The sequence below is a fragment of the Canis lupus genome, chromosome 25, assembly GCF_003254725.2.
Source record: "Canis lupus dingo isolate Sandy chromosome 25, ASM325472v2, whole genome shotgun sequence".
NCBI classification, from domain to species: domain Eukaryota; kingdom Metazoa; phylum Chordata; class Mammalia; order Carnivora; family Canidae; genus Canis; species Canis lupus.
Genome location: NC_064267.1, coordinates 10,136,067 through 10,152,908, shown reverse-complemented (window position 1 = coordinate 10,152,908; position 16,842 = coordinate 10,136,067). Strand labels below are relative to the sequence as shown.

The following is a 16,842-nucleotide window of genomic DNA, read 5'->3' as shown; positions in this document are numbered from 1 at the left end:
ACACAGAGAGAGAGAAAGAGGCAGAGACACAGGCAGAGGGAGAAGCAGGCTCCATGCAGGGAGCCCGATGTGGGACTCGATCCCGGGTCTCCAGTATCACGCCCCTGGCTGAAGGTGGCGCTAAACCTCTGAGCCACCGGGGCTGCCCCCTTTGTAATTTTAACATTAAACACTTATTAAATGCAGGCATGAAAATCATATGCCTATAAAATGGAGTATTACATAGCTATCAACAAAGGTGTTTTCAAAGAAGATTTAATATTCTAGGGATATACTTATGTTAAAGAAGAAAAATAATATACAAAACTGGTGTATAGGGTCTGTTGTTTTCACTTTCTTTCTTTTTTTTTTTTTTTTAATTTTTATTTATGATAGTCACACAGAGAGAGAGAGAGAGAGGCAGAGACACAGGCAGAGGGAGAAGCAGGCTCCATGCACCGGGAGCCCGATGTGGGATTCGATCCCGGGTCTCCAGGATCGTGCCCTGGGCCAAAGACAGGCGCTAAACCACTGCGCCACCCAGGGATCCCTGTTTTCACTTTCATATGTACATATTAATAAAGAGGACTAGATGAAATTTACCAAGATACTAGTAATTGGTTGTGGGTGATGGGATTAGTTTCTTACTCCTCATACTTTTCTATAGTCATGAGATGCTCTTACAATGAGCAAATGTTAATTTTAAAAACAAAAGAGAACCGCAAAGAGTATTTTCGGGAACAGCCTCTGCCGGGAAAGTGAACCTCTATGGTCAAAAATAAGCTACACTTCTTTGGGCCTGTTTTATCACCTGTAACACGAGTTCACATCATGACCATAGAATGGTGTTGGTCACCCAGCAAGCACTCAGGTCAGTGACCATTTTTGAAAACACAGTACTTCCAGGCCCGCAGGGGAGGTAGTACCCTCAATGGACAATTCAAGAATGAAAGAGAACTTCCAGGATGAGGCAATATGGCAGATTTCTGCCCAATCCTGAATTCTGCAGGCCGGATGACAGGGTTTCTGGAATGAGGGGAGGAAATGGGACCAGAAAACAGATGCCCTGGGGCACACGGGGATTGGGGGTCATGATGAAGATACTGACAGGGTTGTCTGGGCCTCCCTGTAGCCCCAGAATGGGTGTGGGGGTGAGCGTGTGCAAGGGCCAGCAGGAAGGAGGGGGTCTGGGGTTCCCCTCCACTGCTGACAGTAGGACAGGATTGCTCAGCGCACAGGTTCCCTTAGAATTTGGGAAGGTGAGTGTAGCCTGGGTCTGGGGGCTTGAGCCCACTGGTAGCTGGCCCCTGATTCCTGTCCCCACCATCTCACTTGGTTTCCAATCCCATTTGAACTGTGCTTATTCCCACCTCTCCACTGTGTTCCCTTGTATTCTTGGTATTTAAGTGGCTCTGGTTTTGGTCATGGGCCGAAATTCAGGACAAATGCTCCAAGCCACAAGTGTGCAGATTTAATTCAGCCCATGTGAGATGCCCAAGCATCAATATTAAAAAGCAAAATATTAAAAAACGAAAATCCCCTCGGTGATTCTAAGGCACAGCTAGGGTTGACAACCAGCGCTGTATCCCTGCTTTGTTCTTTTTTGTTTCAAACACAGCAAAAGTACTTTTTTATGATTTTCTGTCAACTCCAGCTCATTCAAGGCCTTTCAGACACTAAGCACAGGGGTGTTTGACACTGTCTCCCTCTTTGATTTTATGTCCAAACTCTCATTTTCTGCTCCTGCCTTTTAAAAAATCACAATTGGGGAGCTGGACTGTGGTCATGATGGTGTCTTTAGAAGTCCCTATTTTCCTTTACCATCAGGATAATTTGCGACCAGTGAAGCATTTATTTTTGAGAGATTCGAACACAGTATCATCTTCAATTTTTTAATCTTTTTGCAAGCTGATTTCATAAAGTTGGAGTAAATGTTGACATCTAGCATTTCCTTCTGTGGGTCATTAGGAATGTCTTTGGAAATAGAGACAAACTCCGATAAATATACTAGATGGCCTCTCAAGACGTCTGGAGCGTGGGCTTCACACTGGGCAGAAACCACAGCTCTGCAGTGTGCGCAGGGACCCGTCCCCCTCAGGGTTGCTGGGTGGCCATAGCGGTCTCAGAAATGACATCCAGACAGAATAATGTCCAGAGGCAGAAGTCTCTTGTAAGGTCGCAGGAGCCGGTGTGGCGCCCTCGGCAGCTCCTGCCTCAAGGACTCTGTCATCACAGCGATCTGAGGCACAACTGTGACATGGCATTCCCAGCAAGGCAGGCCCAACAGATGGTCTCAGTGAGTAACCCCCGGGCGGAGACGCCTGGGTGGTCAGCGAGCGGCTGCCTTTGGCTCAGGTCATGATCCCGGGGTCCTGGGATCGAGTCCCGCCTGGGGCTACCTACCTCTGCCTGTGTCTCTGCCTCTCTGTGTCTCTCATGAATAAATAAAATCTAAAAAAACAAAACTCCAGGGAAGTCCTGTCCATCCGCGCAGTGCCTTGCCTCAGTGATTCCCGAGGTAGATTCAGAAATCAGTAGCCCAAATTTGAAGTATCAGCCCATATTTTGTCTCTTCTCCCCATCACTCTTCACCTGCTTCACTTCTCACGTCAGTGAAGTTCCACGTGTCTTCTTGACATTGTGCTGCCTCCCACCCTTTTTAGACTCAGCTCTTTTGAACAATGTATATGTGTACTTTTACATTTACCCAGCAAAGCCCACCTCAAAGTTCGAGAGTTACGTCCTTGTGTTAATATGGTCGGTCCTGTGCCTACCGTCGAATCTCTGGAATCTAAGCCATGTCTCATTGATTACTGGGTCCTCTACATCTCCTCTAATGTCAGGCTTATTTTTAAGATCACCTCACTTCTTGTCTTTGTTTTAGAAGTCTCTTAACATAGAATCATCCACGAATTTTCTGACATTTTCGTAAGCTATTTTTGTAAAGTTTCGAGTACATGTTGATGCCTAGCACTTAATTTTTGACATAAAGACTTTTGACAGATTTGCCAGTTTGTCATAAAATATTTAATAAATCTATATAATCTGAAGCCCACAGATTAAATACATTGTTCGGTCACCAGCTTGAAGCCAGGCGTTACTCCAAAGTCCAGATATTCTCATGGCATTCTGAAACCTGAGGACTGAATATCAGTCAAAATGTACTCTTAAAATGATCAGCTTAAAAAGTGCTTCTGAGAAACATAAGGGGAAAGTGTCAAATTAGTGGAACTCATGAAGCAATGCCCCCAGAGAACATGGAGTTAAGGAAGTGGGGCCTGAGAGAGCCCGTCTCCAGTTTGATGGGGAAACTATCTTATGGACAACTGAGAACTGAATGAAACTACAAACTGTATTGTTATATATGAACATGTGGACAGTCTAAAAGCAGCACCAGCTGGAACCTTAAGGCTTCAGGACCACCTATGGGCAGTCACTCCTTCCCTCCTCGTGTTATTTGAATAGAGCAAAGTTTCTCTTAATACACTGTAGACTTCTTACACTGAAATACGGCTCAGGAAATATAAAAAACTTAGATAATGTTTGAACACGCAGTAACTATACTTTGAACCCAGGTAGATTCTCCCAACTCAAAAACAAATCACTTCAAAGACATTTTAAGAAACATAAGTGGGCGGGGGGGAGAAAAAAGAAACACAAGTGTGGGGGTGCCTGGGTGGCTCAGAGGGTTAAGCATCTGCCTTTGACTCAGGTCATGATCCCAGGGTCCTGGGATTGAGGCCCACATAGGACTCCGTGCTCAGTGGGGAGCCTGCTTCTCTCTCTCCGTCTCCTCCTCCCTGCTCATGCTATGTCTCCCTAATAAATAAATACATGTCTTAAAAAAAAATGTGTGTGTGTTTACCTCTCTCATTGGTTGAATCATAGAAGGCTGACATTCCCTTTTCTCCACTGCTGACTTCTTAGGTCTATGCTATATTTCTTGAAAGTCATGATTTTGAAAAAAGAGGCAGACCATACAAAATAATATTAAAGGGCAAACATTTGACATCGTTGTCAAAGACCACCAAATAAAAAGTGAAACGTTCTCATATTCTAGTGCTGGTTTAAACTTTACTCTCCAAGGATTACAGGTTTCTCACTTAATATTGCCGGGGAGCTCTTCCAGAAGCCATGCCCTTCCCACCAAGTCTGTAAAAGATCTTCATGGGTGTTACATATGGGCTTGGGAAGAAAGCCCCCTGGCCAGGGAGACCGTGCCTGGATAGGAGCCAGCAGCCTGCAGTTTGATTTCAGCCATAATCACAGGTTATGCACTCTTCTTTCAAGCCCTCCTCCCACACATTTGCTGTTCAGCTAACAGGAGACTGTATTACAAAATGGTAATGTGAAAAAATTGAAGACATGCCTGTGACAGTCAGTGGCCAATAAGGATGGTGTGAAGGCATGCTAAATTTTGATCATTTCTCTTTGATTTTGGTCAAAATAAAAGAAAGGTTGGTGCGGTGTGATTTTACTGAAGAATGTAATAAAATAAATGGAAGGGAATAAGAGAGAAAAGCAGTACAAATAACAGGAAGATACATCAAAATTACAAATAGAAGTCATTTAAAAGAAGAAAATATTCTACAACAGATGAAGAAAGTTTTAATTTCTTTTCACATTAAACATTGTTTACCACAATCAGCTAACAGAAATTACTGCAACATTGGTCAAGATGACACATAACTAAGGATAAATGTATGTTATGAGAAAACCTCATTTAATGTGACTGACGATGTTAGATACTCTATTTTTCATGATAGGATAAGATACAACCTATCTTGAACAGAAAGCAAATAATTCAGATCAAGGAGACATGCTGAGGTTTTAATAAAGAAGAAAAGCTTTGCCTTGTCCGGAACACTTAACAAAGTCTAGGATAATTTAGGTAAAAGAGGTGAGTTAGATAGCAAGCACTGGGCAGGTATCCCAGGCCCATAATTCAGGCTTTATTTACATGACTGGATCTATGCAGCCTTTACCTCTTGGTAAATGAGCTGTTATTTTTGGCAGAGGGATCTTCAGTGGTAGCCTTGGATATGATTAATCATATTTCAGACATCAGGCAGTCCAAGAAACTATTTCCAAAGGGACAGTTGAGTATTTTCATGGATATACTATTAAGGCATCTAAATTTTTGGTGTTTTCAGTATATAATTTTACTGCTATTTTAAATTTTTTTTCATTTTGCACAACAATGTTATCAGGAATTAAGTGACATAATTCTTTCTCTATGAATGAACCAGTTCACCCATTTTGCAAACTTTAGATTGTGGTCTTGTAAAAGGGAAATTTATAACATGGGAACACACAGAAAAATATATTGAAAACCAATAGAGAATTATTTTTTTAAACCATCATAAAAATTCAATCTAAATTAACTGATAGTCTTTAACTTTGGAAAAACAGAAGAGGAATTAGAATTAAAATAGGTATTAAAAATAATTACCAGTAGTTTTACAAAAGAAGAAGAGAGAAATAAATGGCATAATTGCCCAATTAAGTAACTATCAGATTCCTCTTTAGTCAACACTAACAGAATTCACATTTAAGCTAGTCAACAAAGCATATAAATATTTAACATCTGAATACAACATTTTAGTGATAACAGAGACTGCATAATGCTATCCATTGTTGCTCTGTGCACAAATTAACCAGGTTAAATATCAAAGATACATCGTGAATACTCCTGAAACTAACAACAGAATATTAAACAAATCTCTTAAAGATTCAGAAATAAAAGTAGAAAACAATTTTAACATGGCTGAGACGGTGCTTAAACAATAATCGACTTAATCAAGACCTTTAAAATTACCACTGAAATGCACTGATATTTTTTTCTCTTTAGTTTACAGAAAGAATCTATTAAGTACAGGTTGCAGAAAGAAAATGTTTAGTGCTATTTACATTCGTTTTAAAACTCTGCTCTATACAAATTTAAGTCTGATCAGTATGAACAATATTTTCGTAGATCTACTGCATATAAAGCCTTTTCATCAAAGCATCGACAATGAATAAAATAACCTGATTAACTTTAGACAAAGTTGACCATTTGAAACCATTTACACTTAGATGTTTTTAAGGGCCATGGACACTTATTTAAGTACAGAACATAATGTCAGCCTGCAACTTCATTTTTATAAAGGCTAAAGTTATTTATATGGAATATTGTTCTATATACTACACGCCAATCTATATTTAAGTTCTATAGTTAGGTATTTTATAAGTTTTTTATTAAATATATTCTACACATATTTGTAATTTCATCCAGGAAGAATTTCTTCCCAGCGAAAAAATATAAAATCTTTTATATTTGTACAGGTTTAGATGAAACTAGCTCATGCTTTAGTGCTGTGCAAATTGTTTTAGCATATCAATTTTTAAATTATTGGTAAAAAACAAAAGAATGGCATCCTTCATCATGTAGTATGCCCTAAAAGTCAGCTTTTGATTTTAATACAATTGCAAGCACTAATACCAAATGCAAACTACATAAAGAAACAAAATTAGTTACTGTGGAGAATTATTTTTAATTTAAAGAATTCACCTGAATGCTAATGTGTAAGTGTGACACTGGACACAGTTACAGATGAGCAATAATTATGGAAAAATTCAATTTGCTGATGTTCAAATACATAAAACTGATGAGTAAATGAGGTTTTCTATTATCTCTGCGCGGCAATGCAAGTCTATGAGTATGGAATTGAACCTCCCACATTAAGGCTAGGAAGCGCACTCGCACCCCTTTTGTGCTGTGTGGACAAGCACTCGGTGACCGCATGACTGAGGAGTGCGTGTGTGAAAGGAAAAGCAATTCGTTTCATCAGCTCTCCACTGAGTGCTTTAAACAACAGGCACATTTTGTTTTTTTCATTTGTTGCAGTGAAAAGAGTCACACTCAGTTTTGTATTCTGTGCCAGTGTGGCCGTCATGGCTGACTCTGATAGAATTCACCCAACAGCTCAGTTTCTTTTCCAGTTCTCCCTCTCCAGTCGGCCCACTAATTAACTTCATTAATTGCTGAGTGTGTTCCAGTATGGAATTGTATTTCTGAGCATTTCTAGGTGCCATAAACCAGGTTGTAAATTTTGCTGATGAAGAAAATCATGTCAATCTTTTTTAGTGCAAACTATATTTGGAACACTTGATTTGTTAGTTCTGGTGATGAAAATTTCTGTGGCAGCAAAATGGCTTCCGCTAGGAAAGAGAACTTGTTAACTTTGCCCCCGGAGATGGATAGCATTCAAAAACCAATATATTTTAAAACTGCTCAACATAAACAAAGATACTAGAAATAAAAAATCGTAGTGAAAAATGTTCTTGGTTCTTTTCACTTTGATGAGAGAAAATGACAGTGTTCATGAGATCATTCAGTTCCATGGATTTACAGGCAGACTCTTCCTAAGGGTTTCTGAAGCAATGTTGGGTCTCTTCTTTTCCAGCAGCATGAAAGACAAAGACTACATCACGGTACACGTAGTAGACAGTGTTTACAGGATTACACAACAATTACTCTCTCCAGTCTTTTCGCGATTCCTCTGACCTGAAGAAAATGCAGAAAAGCTTTGTTTATAAAAATGCTCAAATTAGGTGGTGGGGAGGGGTGGCATCCAAAAGTAATAAGACTTATTTTTAATATTTGCAATTTTTAAGTTAAAAAATTTTAATTAAAAAATTTTTTTTAATTTAAAAAATTATAATTATAGCCTGTTTTAATTATAGCCCATTTCCGGGATGTCTGGTTATTTGCTTAGCAAGCTCTGTTCATAAACAATGAAAACTTCCTTTCCCTCAGAAGGTCCAAAAACACGGAACCATTCTTGAGTGCCTATCTCTGTAGCTGGAGTGAGAAGCTTACCTTGAGAGTTTGGCTCTGGCAATGTCTCTCTGGCCACCAAATGCATCACCGTTGTTTTGCCAAAAGGAAGTTTTAATGCTATAGGAAAAGCAGAAGATATTCTGTTACATATTTACTGACCTACTGAAATCACTAATCAGAATTAAAACCATTTATTTTTTTAAAAGATTTTATTTATTTATTCATGAGAGACGAGAGAGAGAGAGAGAGAGAGAGGCAGAGACACAGGCAGAGGGAGAAGCAGGCTCCACGCAGGGAACCTGACCCGGGACTTGATCCCAGGTCTCCAGGATCAGGCCCTGGCCTGAAGGCGGCACTAAACCGCTGAGCCACCCGGGCTGCCCAGAATTGAAACCATTTAAAGAATTGATTGCTTTTTATAGAATCTCTTATACAGACTGAACTTCTTACAAGTTAGAGCACCTCTTACAAAATGAAATTAGGTTAATATTATCAGAAACAATTCAAAAATTATTCTACCCAGCTATGGCCATTAGTGTGACACTGATACCCCTACTGTTGAAGGAAAGGGACAAGAAAAAAATACAAAATTAATTAATATTGGAGATAACGTGCAGATAAGAAAAGGAACTAAAAAAGTCTCTGCGAATATCTTTCCTAGATTAGGGAAAAGTAAAGATATTTGTTTCTAAATCTAATTATCTAATATGCAGTCACTTAATAATATTCTTATACACCAAAGAGGTCACTATAATGTAGAACAAACAACAAACTTAATTTTACATATTTATTCTCAACCCTGTATTATTCAATGAGGAAGTAATTTTCTTTAAAAGGTTACTTTAAGAAAATCACTGTTTTGGCATTATTAATAATCACTGTTTTCTAGTTAAGTCTTAATTTAAAAGGCTTTTCTCATTCATAATAAAACATTTTATTATGAAATATTTCAGACATAGAATAATATAACACACAACCATGTATCCATGAACCATTTAAGCAAATACAAACATTAAGTTTCATGGTTAATCTCTTTGTTATTCTGTATAAAATTAGAAGCAGCCAGTATATCTAACTTATAAAGTTATTTCCATAATTGAGATGACTCAGTTCTGACATCTAGACCTACTTTCTCATCACTAACTATATAAACTTAAGGCATGCTTAAGATCATTACTTAGCAAGTATGATTCTCCTGCTACCTGCTTTTTAAATTGTGCTCTATAGGATGATGGTTAACATGTAGATTAAAAAAAGAGTCCTAATTATCTTCAATAATATTCATATTTCATTATCAAGATGAGTGTCCATCTTACTTAAAAAAGTTGGCCAGCCAGTATTTTGGTCTATTCTCTTAACTTTTCAAGTTCAAATGAAGTATGATGGCCCATAAATACACAATATGATGAAAGAAGAAGAGGGCCATTTTTGGATAATCTCCTAGGCTTGATTTAACATTAAAATGCAAATAAAACTTAGTATTATAAAATTTTTCATTAAATGTGCTGGGAAAGACTAACTGAATTTAAAACTACATATCACTCTCCTATCATCTCCTAGATTCTAGTAAGCCAGATCTGGCTTGAAAATCTCATCTCCACTACTTGCCAACCTGAGATGAGTCACAGGCGAGTCATTTACCTGTCCCCTGGCCTCAGTTTCCTCCACCCATAGGGAGAAAATAATTCTATCATCTGCCCTTTACAGCTGTATTGATTGAACAAAACAATCCAAGGAAAGTGCTTAGTTCAGGGCTTGGCACAGAGAAAACATGCAGTAAATATTACCCTCATCATAATCGTCATTTTGAGAAAGCAAAGAAGATGGATCTCAGAAAATAGTAAGTGAGCAGAGAAATGAAGTACACTTAGAGAAATGTGGACAGGCCCGAAAGCTGCTGAGTGGCTTACCATTTGAAGCTACAAATTTGACTGATGGGGATTATTATTTTTCTTCTCCATCAGAATTTTAACTGGAAATAGTAGATACTGATGCTAACAGTATCAAAGAAAGGAAAGGAAGAGGGATATAAGAATTTAAAGGCTTTCTCTTTCCTTCACTGTGGAAGCCTCTGCTTACTACACTATGTAGGATATCGAAAGCAGGAGTTATTTTTTTTTTTTTAAGATTTTATGTATTCATTTGAAAAAGCGAAGAAAGAGAAAGAGAGAGAAGAGAGTGTGTAGGCACATGAGTAGGGAGGAGGCAGAGGGAGAGGGAGAAGCAGATTCCCTGCTGAGAAGGGAGCCTAATGTGGGGCTCAATCCCAAGGACGCTGAGATCATTTCCTGAACCAAAGGCAGATGCTTAACTGACTGAGCCTCCCAGGCAACGCCAGGAGTTTTCAACACTGCATAAAAATCACTCAGGATTTCAATTCAATGGGGACAAGGGGAGGGAGAGGGAGAGGAAGAGAGGAAGACAGAGAGAGAGGAAGGGAAGAGGGGAGGAGAGAGGTAGTGAGAGCTTTCCTCCAACTAGCCAGGACACAGAAATCTTCATTTCAAAATAAGTATCCTAGATGATTCTTATGCCAGTCTCCACATTTTGAGAAAAGATGAGCTCCAATGTATTGAGTGTCAAATTTGTAGCTGATCTTCTTTATCCTTAGTAAGACTGTTACCATACCTTTTCTTTAGTAGATTGAAATTCTATGGAACTAAAAAGTTGTATCTCAAAAGGGATTCAGGGCTATGTTTTAAGAAACTTGCTAACAAAAAAAATTAAACCTAAGACTTACTAAAACCACAAAATCATAGAGTGACAAAGAATGCCCAGGACTCCTGGTTTAACCATCCACAAAATGACTGAACCCTACCCACGGCTGTACCTAACGCTTGTATGTAACCAATAACAAAGATTTTACTCTTTTCCCTCAGTGGTCTATTCCTTCTTTAGGCAGCTTGACACGTTCAAATAATTCTTTCTTGTATTGAATAGTAATCTGCCTGTTTTTGATTTATAGCCGTTAGTCCTAAGCCTAATTTAAGGTTATACAGAGCAAGTCTCAAACAGTGCAAAGCTAGCCTACATCTTCTCCTCACTAGCCATTTAAGTATTTATAGTTACCATGGCCCTGTGTACTGTCTCTTTTATTATCCAGATATGAGAACACGGGGAAACTAAAAAGCAAAACTGTGACCAAAAAAACCACATACTTGAATGTTATTCAACCTTTATCAAACATCCAGATAGACTAATTGTTCTGAAAGGTCTAGGTTATGCTTCTGTGCTATTTGTCTAAGTCACTAAAGCCAGAGGCAGTTTGTTTTGTTTTGGAAAATATTGAAAGCAATACAGAATGACAATATTAACAGTAAAACAATCTGTTAATTATTCAAAAAATAAGTTCCAAAAAAGTGCTAGTAAAAATTTATACTTTAATGGGAATGAATTAATGGTTTGATTTTAACATAAATCCCATGATATTTATTTAATATAAAGTTGAGAATCTGGGGCCACGACGGAAAGATAATTAAAGATATAAGTTGTTGGGAAATTTCTCACATGCATAAATATTGAAAGGGAAACAGTCTCAAGGTGTACTCATGTAGCTAAGATATTAAATTCAATTAATATTACAAGAGCTTCTGTGAAGCACAGACAACCAAAGACTAACAGACGGCCCATCCCTTATGAATGTACAACATAGCCAGGGAGCTGAGAGCTGGTCAATGTAACTTTATAAAAGAGCAACAAACCAAAACAGCTGTATTTTATTTATTTAGTTTTACTTCTTTAAAATTTGTTTCAAATGCGTAATATATACTTGGAAAAGAACAATCTACAGGAAAAAAAAAAAAGGTTTGAGGGTCATCTACCTGGAGATGAGTGAACCTGCTGAGAGATCAATAGTCTGTAATAACTAATTTATATCCCCCAATCTCAACAAATGTAGAGGAAAACAGCCCAGTGGAAAACACAGACTGCTCCTCTAGACCAGAATCCTCTGCCCATGTGTGGCAGGTCACAAATTTTTAGGCTTTTGCTCAGTTGTGCAAAGGAAATGTAGCTTCCTTATTTTATGTTAAATTAGTGTTATTTTATTTTAATGCTTAGTTTCTATCATTCATTCATTCTTCAATTTATTTAAGTAAAAACACACATACACACACAGTTCATTGATTTCTCCCACGTTCTACCTCTGGCAACCACTAATCTATTCTCTGTATCTATGAGCTTGGTTTGTTTTTCTCTATTGTCCTCATATAACAGAGTATATGGTATCTATCTTTCTCTTATTTCACTTAGCATAATGTTCGTTAGGTCCATCCATGTTGTTGTAAATGGCAAGATTTCATTCTTTTTTATGGATGGATAATATTCCTGTGTGTGTGTGTGTATGTGTGTGTGAGAGAGAGAGAGAGAGACATTTTTATCTATGCATACATCAACAAACAGTGGTTGCTTCCATATCTTATCTACTATAAATGATGTACAATGAACAAGAGGATGCAGATATCTTTCTGAGTTAGTGTTTTCATTTTCTTCAGATAAAAACCCAGACACAGAGTTGCTGGGTCATACAGTAGTTCTATTTTTAATTTTTTGAAAATTAAAAAAAAGGCTACATTTAAAATGTAGCTTAGTAGACAGCAGCACTTTTTAAACTAGTTTATATAATACTGCCACTGAAACGAAGTTATGAGTGAAATTATATCATTAAGTGTTCTACCTACCCGATACTGTCATATTAACCATTTGCATTCCTCTACTACAGCTCTTGTCACCTAGTATTTTGAGTGGGTTTTATCTGTTTCTACTACATAATACTAGAGCACCCTGAAGGAAGACATTCTGTCTTGTTCAACCCTGTATCTCCAATTGTTTAGCATAGTGTTGGCATGTAAGAAACAAATATTTGCTGAATGAATGAATGAAAATATCCTACCTTAAGGAAAAACAAATTAAACATTTCATTGTTAGGTGTAGAGAAAAAAAAAGTCAGACTATATTTAAACAAAAATATTAAAGTAGATCACTTCATTTGTCTACAAGTTTCTAATTATTAGAATATATTTGAAATACAGGTGCTAAAAACACAACAAACCCTGATGATGGTAGAGAATGTACCCCCATGAGGGGGTGCTATTGAGCTACATCTCTCCAATCACATATAAAGAGCAGTGATACCAAAGAAGTATTTATAGTGTGCCAAACACTATTCTAAGTGCCTTGAATACATAATTTAACCCTCTCAACCTAGGAGGTAGCCACTACTGTTACTCCATTTTATAGATAAGGAACATCAAGTGACTTCTCCGAGGTTAAACAGCAGAATGGAACCAGGATACATGGACAACCTGGTTCTAAATGTGCTCTTTTAATCCCCACACCACACACTAACTCATTAATGTGTTCTTACACCATGGTCAATTATATCAGAGTCAAACTGAAAATCAATGATCATATACTTTCCCTGCTCTGTGTGTCTGGTTTTAACTTAAAAATATCATACCTAATTTATAGTATCCAGAAGTACAATAAAATTACATTTACAAAATAATAGGTATGGACTCCTAATGAGATAGAGTTTATTTCATAAGAGACTAAACACTTATCAAAGTGCTAAAATGAAATTTAACAGAATGCAAAATACAGAGTTACCAAAATAGGCACAATTCATGAGTTTGAAATTATCATTTTTGGGGGGTAAAATCAGACAAATACATTTAAACAAATGAATGCTGCTGCCATGAGACAGACATTAAATCCCATTACAAAGGTGACTGTTACCTCCTTTTTTTTTTTTTTTTTTTTTTTATTGGTGTTCAATTTACTAACATACAGAATAACACCCAGTGCCCGTCACCCATTCACTCCCACCCCCCGCCCTCCTCCCCTTCTACCACCCCTAGTTCGTTTCCCAGAGTTAGCAGTCTTTATGTTCTGTCTCCCTTTCTGATATTTCCCACACATTTCTTCTCCCTTCCCTTATTTTCCCTTGTTACCTCCTAATGTGACATTTCCATGTAGAAATCGTCCTTGATAAATAAGTCGTAGAATATTTGGACTGCTGACCTGCTCTTCTTCCCAGTCTGAAAAGAATCAGTAAACTTGTTAGGTGTATTTCAAGACAGAGTTAAGATATTACTGCATTGCTCAAAAAATGCAGATGCAAATCAGAGAGAGAACACATCAAAGAAGACACGAGGAGCTTTGCAATAATTGAAATAGTCAAAATCAATCATTGTAGACCTGGTTCTTGGTAGTTCTTCTCATTAAATAGTAAGAGTCACAGAAAGACTAGGTTTGGCTTCTTGAAGAACACTAAAGGTGTCAAAACATAGTCCTGAAATTTAAGAATCAAAACAAATGAGTTGGGAAAAATCTAATTCTAGGTAAAGAGAAATGTCATTTGAAAATTAATTACTATTACCAGTAATTAACAGAGAATATTATAATGTTCCAATATTTTTACTGTCAAAATATGTATTTGAAGCTAGAGACAATAAGTTTAACAAAGGTTTTAATATACTGATACAGAGAATTAAAAAATTATACCTTAATAAAACTAGAGAACACAAATTTAAAAAATAAAAAAAAATAGCAATGTTTACTTTTGGATAATATTACTACTTTGTCTTCTGAAGCCAACTGATAAACATTATAGAAGATGTAACTTTAAGTTCACTTTACCCAAAATATTAAGAAGAAACTCGAAAACAACATATATTAGAAGATACTACACAAATATGCTAGGAAAGTACATAAAGAAAAATAAAAAAACAAACTGGTGAGTAGGATGGGTAACAGAATATTTCGTGTACAACTTATGCTATAGTGAAATATGGAATACTACTGTTAAAATAATGATTTAACATTATTTAACATATCCACTGATACTGTGATAGGGTAAAGGGTTAGTAATTTCACTAGCTGGGAGATATAATAATTTAAGCTCTGACTGTCACAAAGATTGAGAATTCCATTATCATCTTTTTCAAGAATTCTAGTATGATATGTTTGTTTCCTACAGAAGCTCCTATTGTCAGGAGCTGTCAACAGAAGGATGAGTTTAAATATCCTAAAGAGAAGTGGCAGAAAAGAAGTAGAGCACTTTTCCTTTTGAGTGTTCAAAATGATGAATATGAATGTGATAAAAGTATCTCTCCCACTGACTCAGCACAACAGAAATGGGAGAGGAGGCCAAATGAATCAGCCTGGCCATTCCTCCCCCTTCCAAGCCCCCTGCATGCCTCTGCTGCCTCAGACAATAAGCACTCCCAGGTCCCTTTTTACTGGAAGATCAACTAAGCCTGTAACAACACTTTACTATGGATTACTTTGAATTCACTGCACCCCAAATTATTATTTAACAGACTATTTCTGGTCAAGATGGAAGTGTCCATACATATAAGGACAAATGTCAGTGTCTAACTAACTGGAAAAAAATTATAAAAATATTTAAAGTATTTTTTCAAGAGGCAAAAACTTGGAGCTACCATACTTCATGATTTTATACAGAGTGTTGTAACTTCCACATATTTCATTTGGTTTAATATGCTATCTACTTTTACCTTTCAGAGGATCTGAGATTTAGAGAGACCTATAGAAGAACAAGGCTTTAAGGAGGAATTTCAACAACTAGTAACATATATTTAGAGTATATTTTTTTGGACCTCTGACCTGGTAAGAGCTATTCCACCTATTAACTATATTCCACTAAATTGCCTAAGAGTAGACCAAGAAAAACTAACTCTTTCCAAAAATATATTGTACATGTTTTCTCCTACTGGTTTAGTATTTACTATACTTTCATTATTAGCACCAACAAATATTAACATTTGCTGACCTATTATGAGATAAAATGTAGAACTAGATTTTTAATTTAAATATTTTATATAATATAAAACTTTATTTTTATTCCCTGCATTGTCTAAAATTGCTGGGTAGAAGTGGCAAACTTAGGAAAGGCTGGGCTCAAAAATTTGCAGGTGAAAATAAATAATGTGGGATTGATACAATTTCCAATGCTGATAGATGGCTGGTTCATTCATTTGGGACACTATTTATGGCATACACCTGCACTTGAGCCCTACCTTTATTTACTATTAATCAGGATTTTTAAGGAATTAAGAGGTATGTATTTTTTTAACCAGAAGTTATAAAGCTGCCCCCAAAAATAAATTTTTGAGAGGAACTGCCCTTTTATGTCTTGTGTATGTAATCTTTTCTACCATACTATAAATGTCAAAACCGATCTTTACCTTCTCCTCCCAAAATCACAAAAGTAATCTTCTAGATCATATTCTGTACAACATCACTATTAGGTATTTAAAAATGTTTTTCCTACTGACAGTCATCTATACTGCCTGCCTACAAGGAAAATTCCATATTCTAAGAGCCCCAAGTTTGGTCTACTTCAGCTTTTCTGAAATTCCTTCTTACCTCCAACATTTCGCTTTAGTCCCTCTCTGATTTAGGAACAAATATTGACTAGTCCCTGGTTACCAAAGGAAGAAAGATCCAGTCATCTGAAAATATTAGTCCAAATTAGTATTTCTTAAATGCAGGTCCACAAATCCTGAGTTCATGAACAACAAAGCCATGTTCTTAGGGTCTGAAAGTCCTTGAGAATTTTTAAATCATTTTTATATTTTAATGATAATCTGGAAGAGATTACCTAGATAACTCAAAAAATCAACTTATAATCAAGTACAGTCTTGGATTTATTGCCCACATATGCAGTTTATGATTGTACTGGCGCTAAGCAGTACTTCTTTAATTGTCAAGAGGTTAATAAGAAAAGAACAGAGGTTGAGTAAATATAAAAACAATGCATTCTTGCTAAGTGAAGGCTAAATGACAATTGGGTACACTGTGTGAATGAAGGTTTTGTGGTGAATCTGCAGATAACTGGGTCCTCATACAACAAGCAGGGGCACAGGCATGCCAAACTCAACAGTACTATATTCATGGTGAAAGAAGTGAGTGAGTTTTAGCAAAAATATATCATCTGGCACATTAATGTTGCTAATTTGAACATTACTGGTTTTAGAGTTGTATTTCCATTTTCTTTTTAGATCTGTTTTAGTTTT

At 36.8% G+C, this 16,842-nt stretch overlaps 1 protein-coding gene across 1 annotated transcript in view; it reads right to left on the bottom strand.

Moving 5' to 3' along the window:
- Positions 1-4,564: 4,564 nt before the first annotated feature.
- The window catches only part of UBL3 (ubiquitin like 3), a 69,420-nt gene continuing 57,142 nt past the window's right edge, over positions 4,565-16,842 (bottom strand). The window contains exons 3-5 of the mRNA XM_025462587.3: positions 13,753-13,839; positions 7,841-7,918; positions 4,565-7,525 (exon numbers count right to left, since the gene is read on the bottom strand). Coding sequence (XP_025318372.1) covers positions 7,473-7,525; positions 7,841-7,918; positions 13,753-13,839 — 218 coding nt within the window. The 3' untranslated portion in view covers positions 4,565-7,472. The remainder of the gene's footprint in view (positions 7,526-7,840; positions 7,919-13,752; positions 13,840-16,842) is intronic.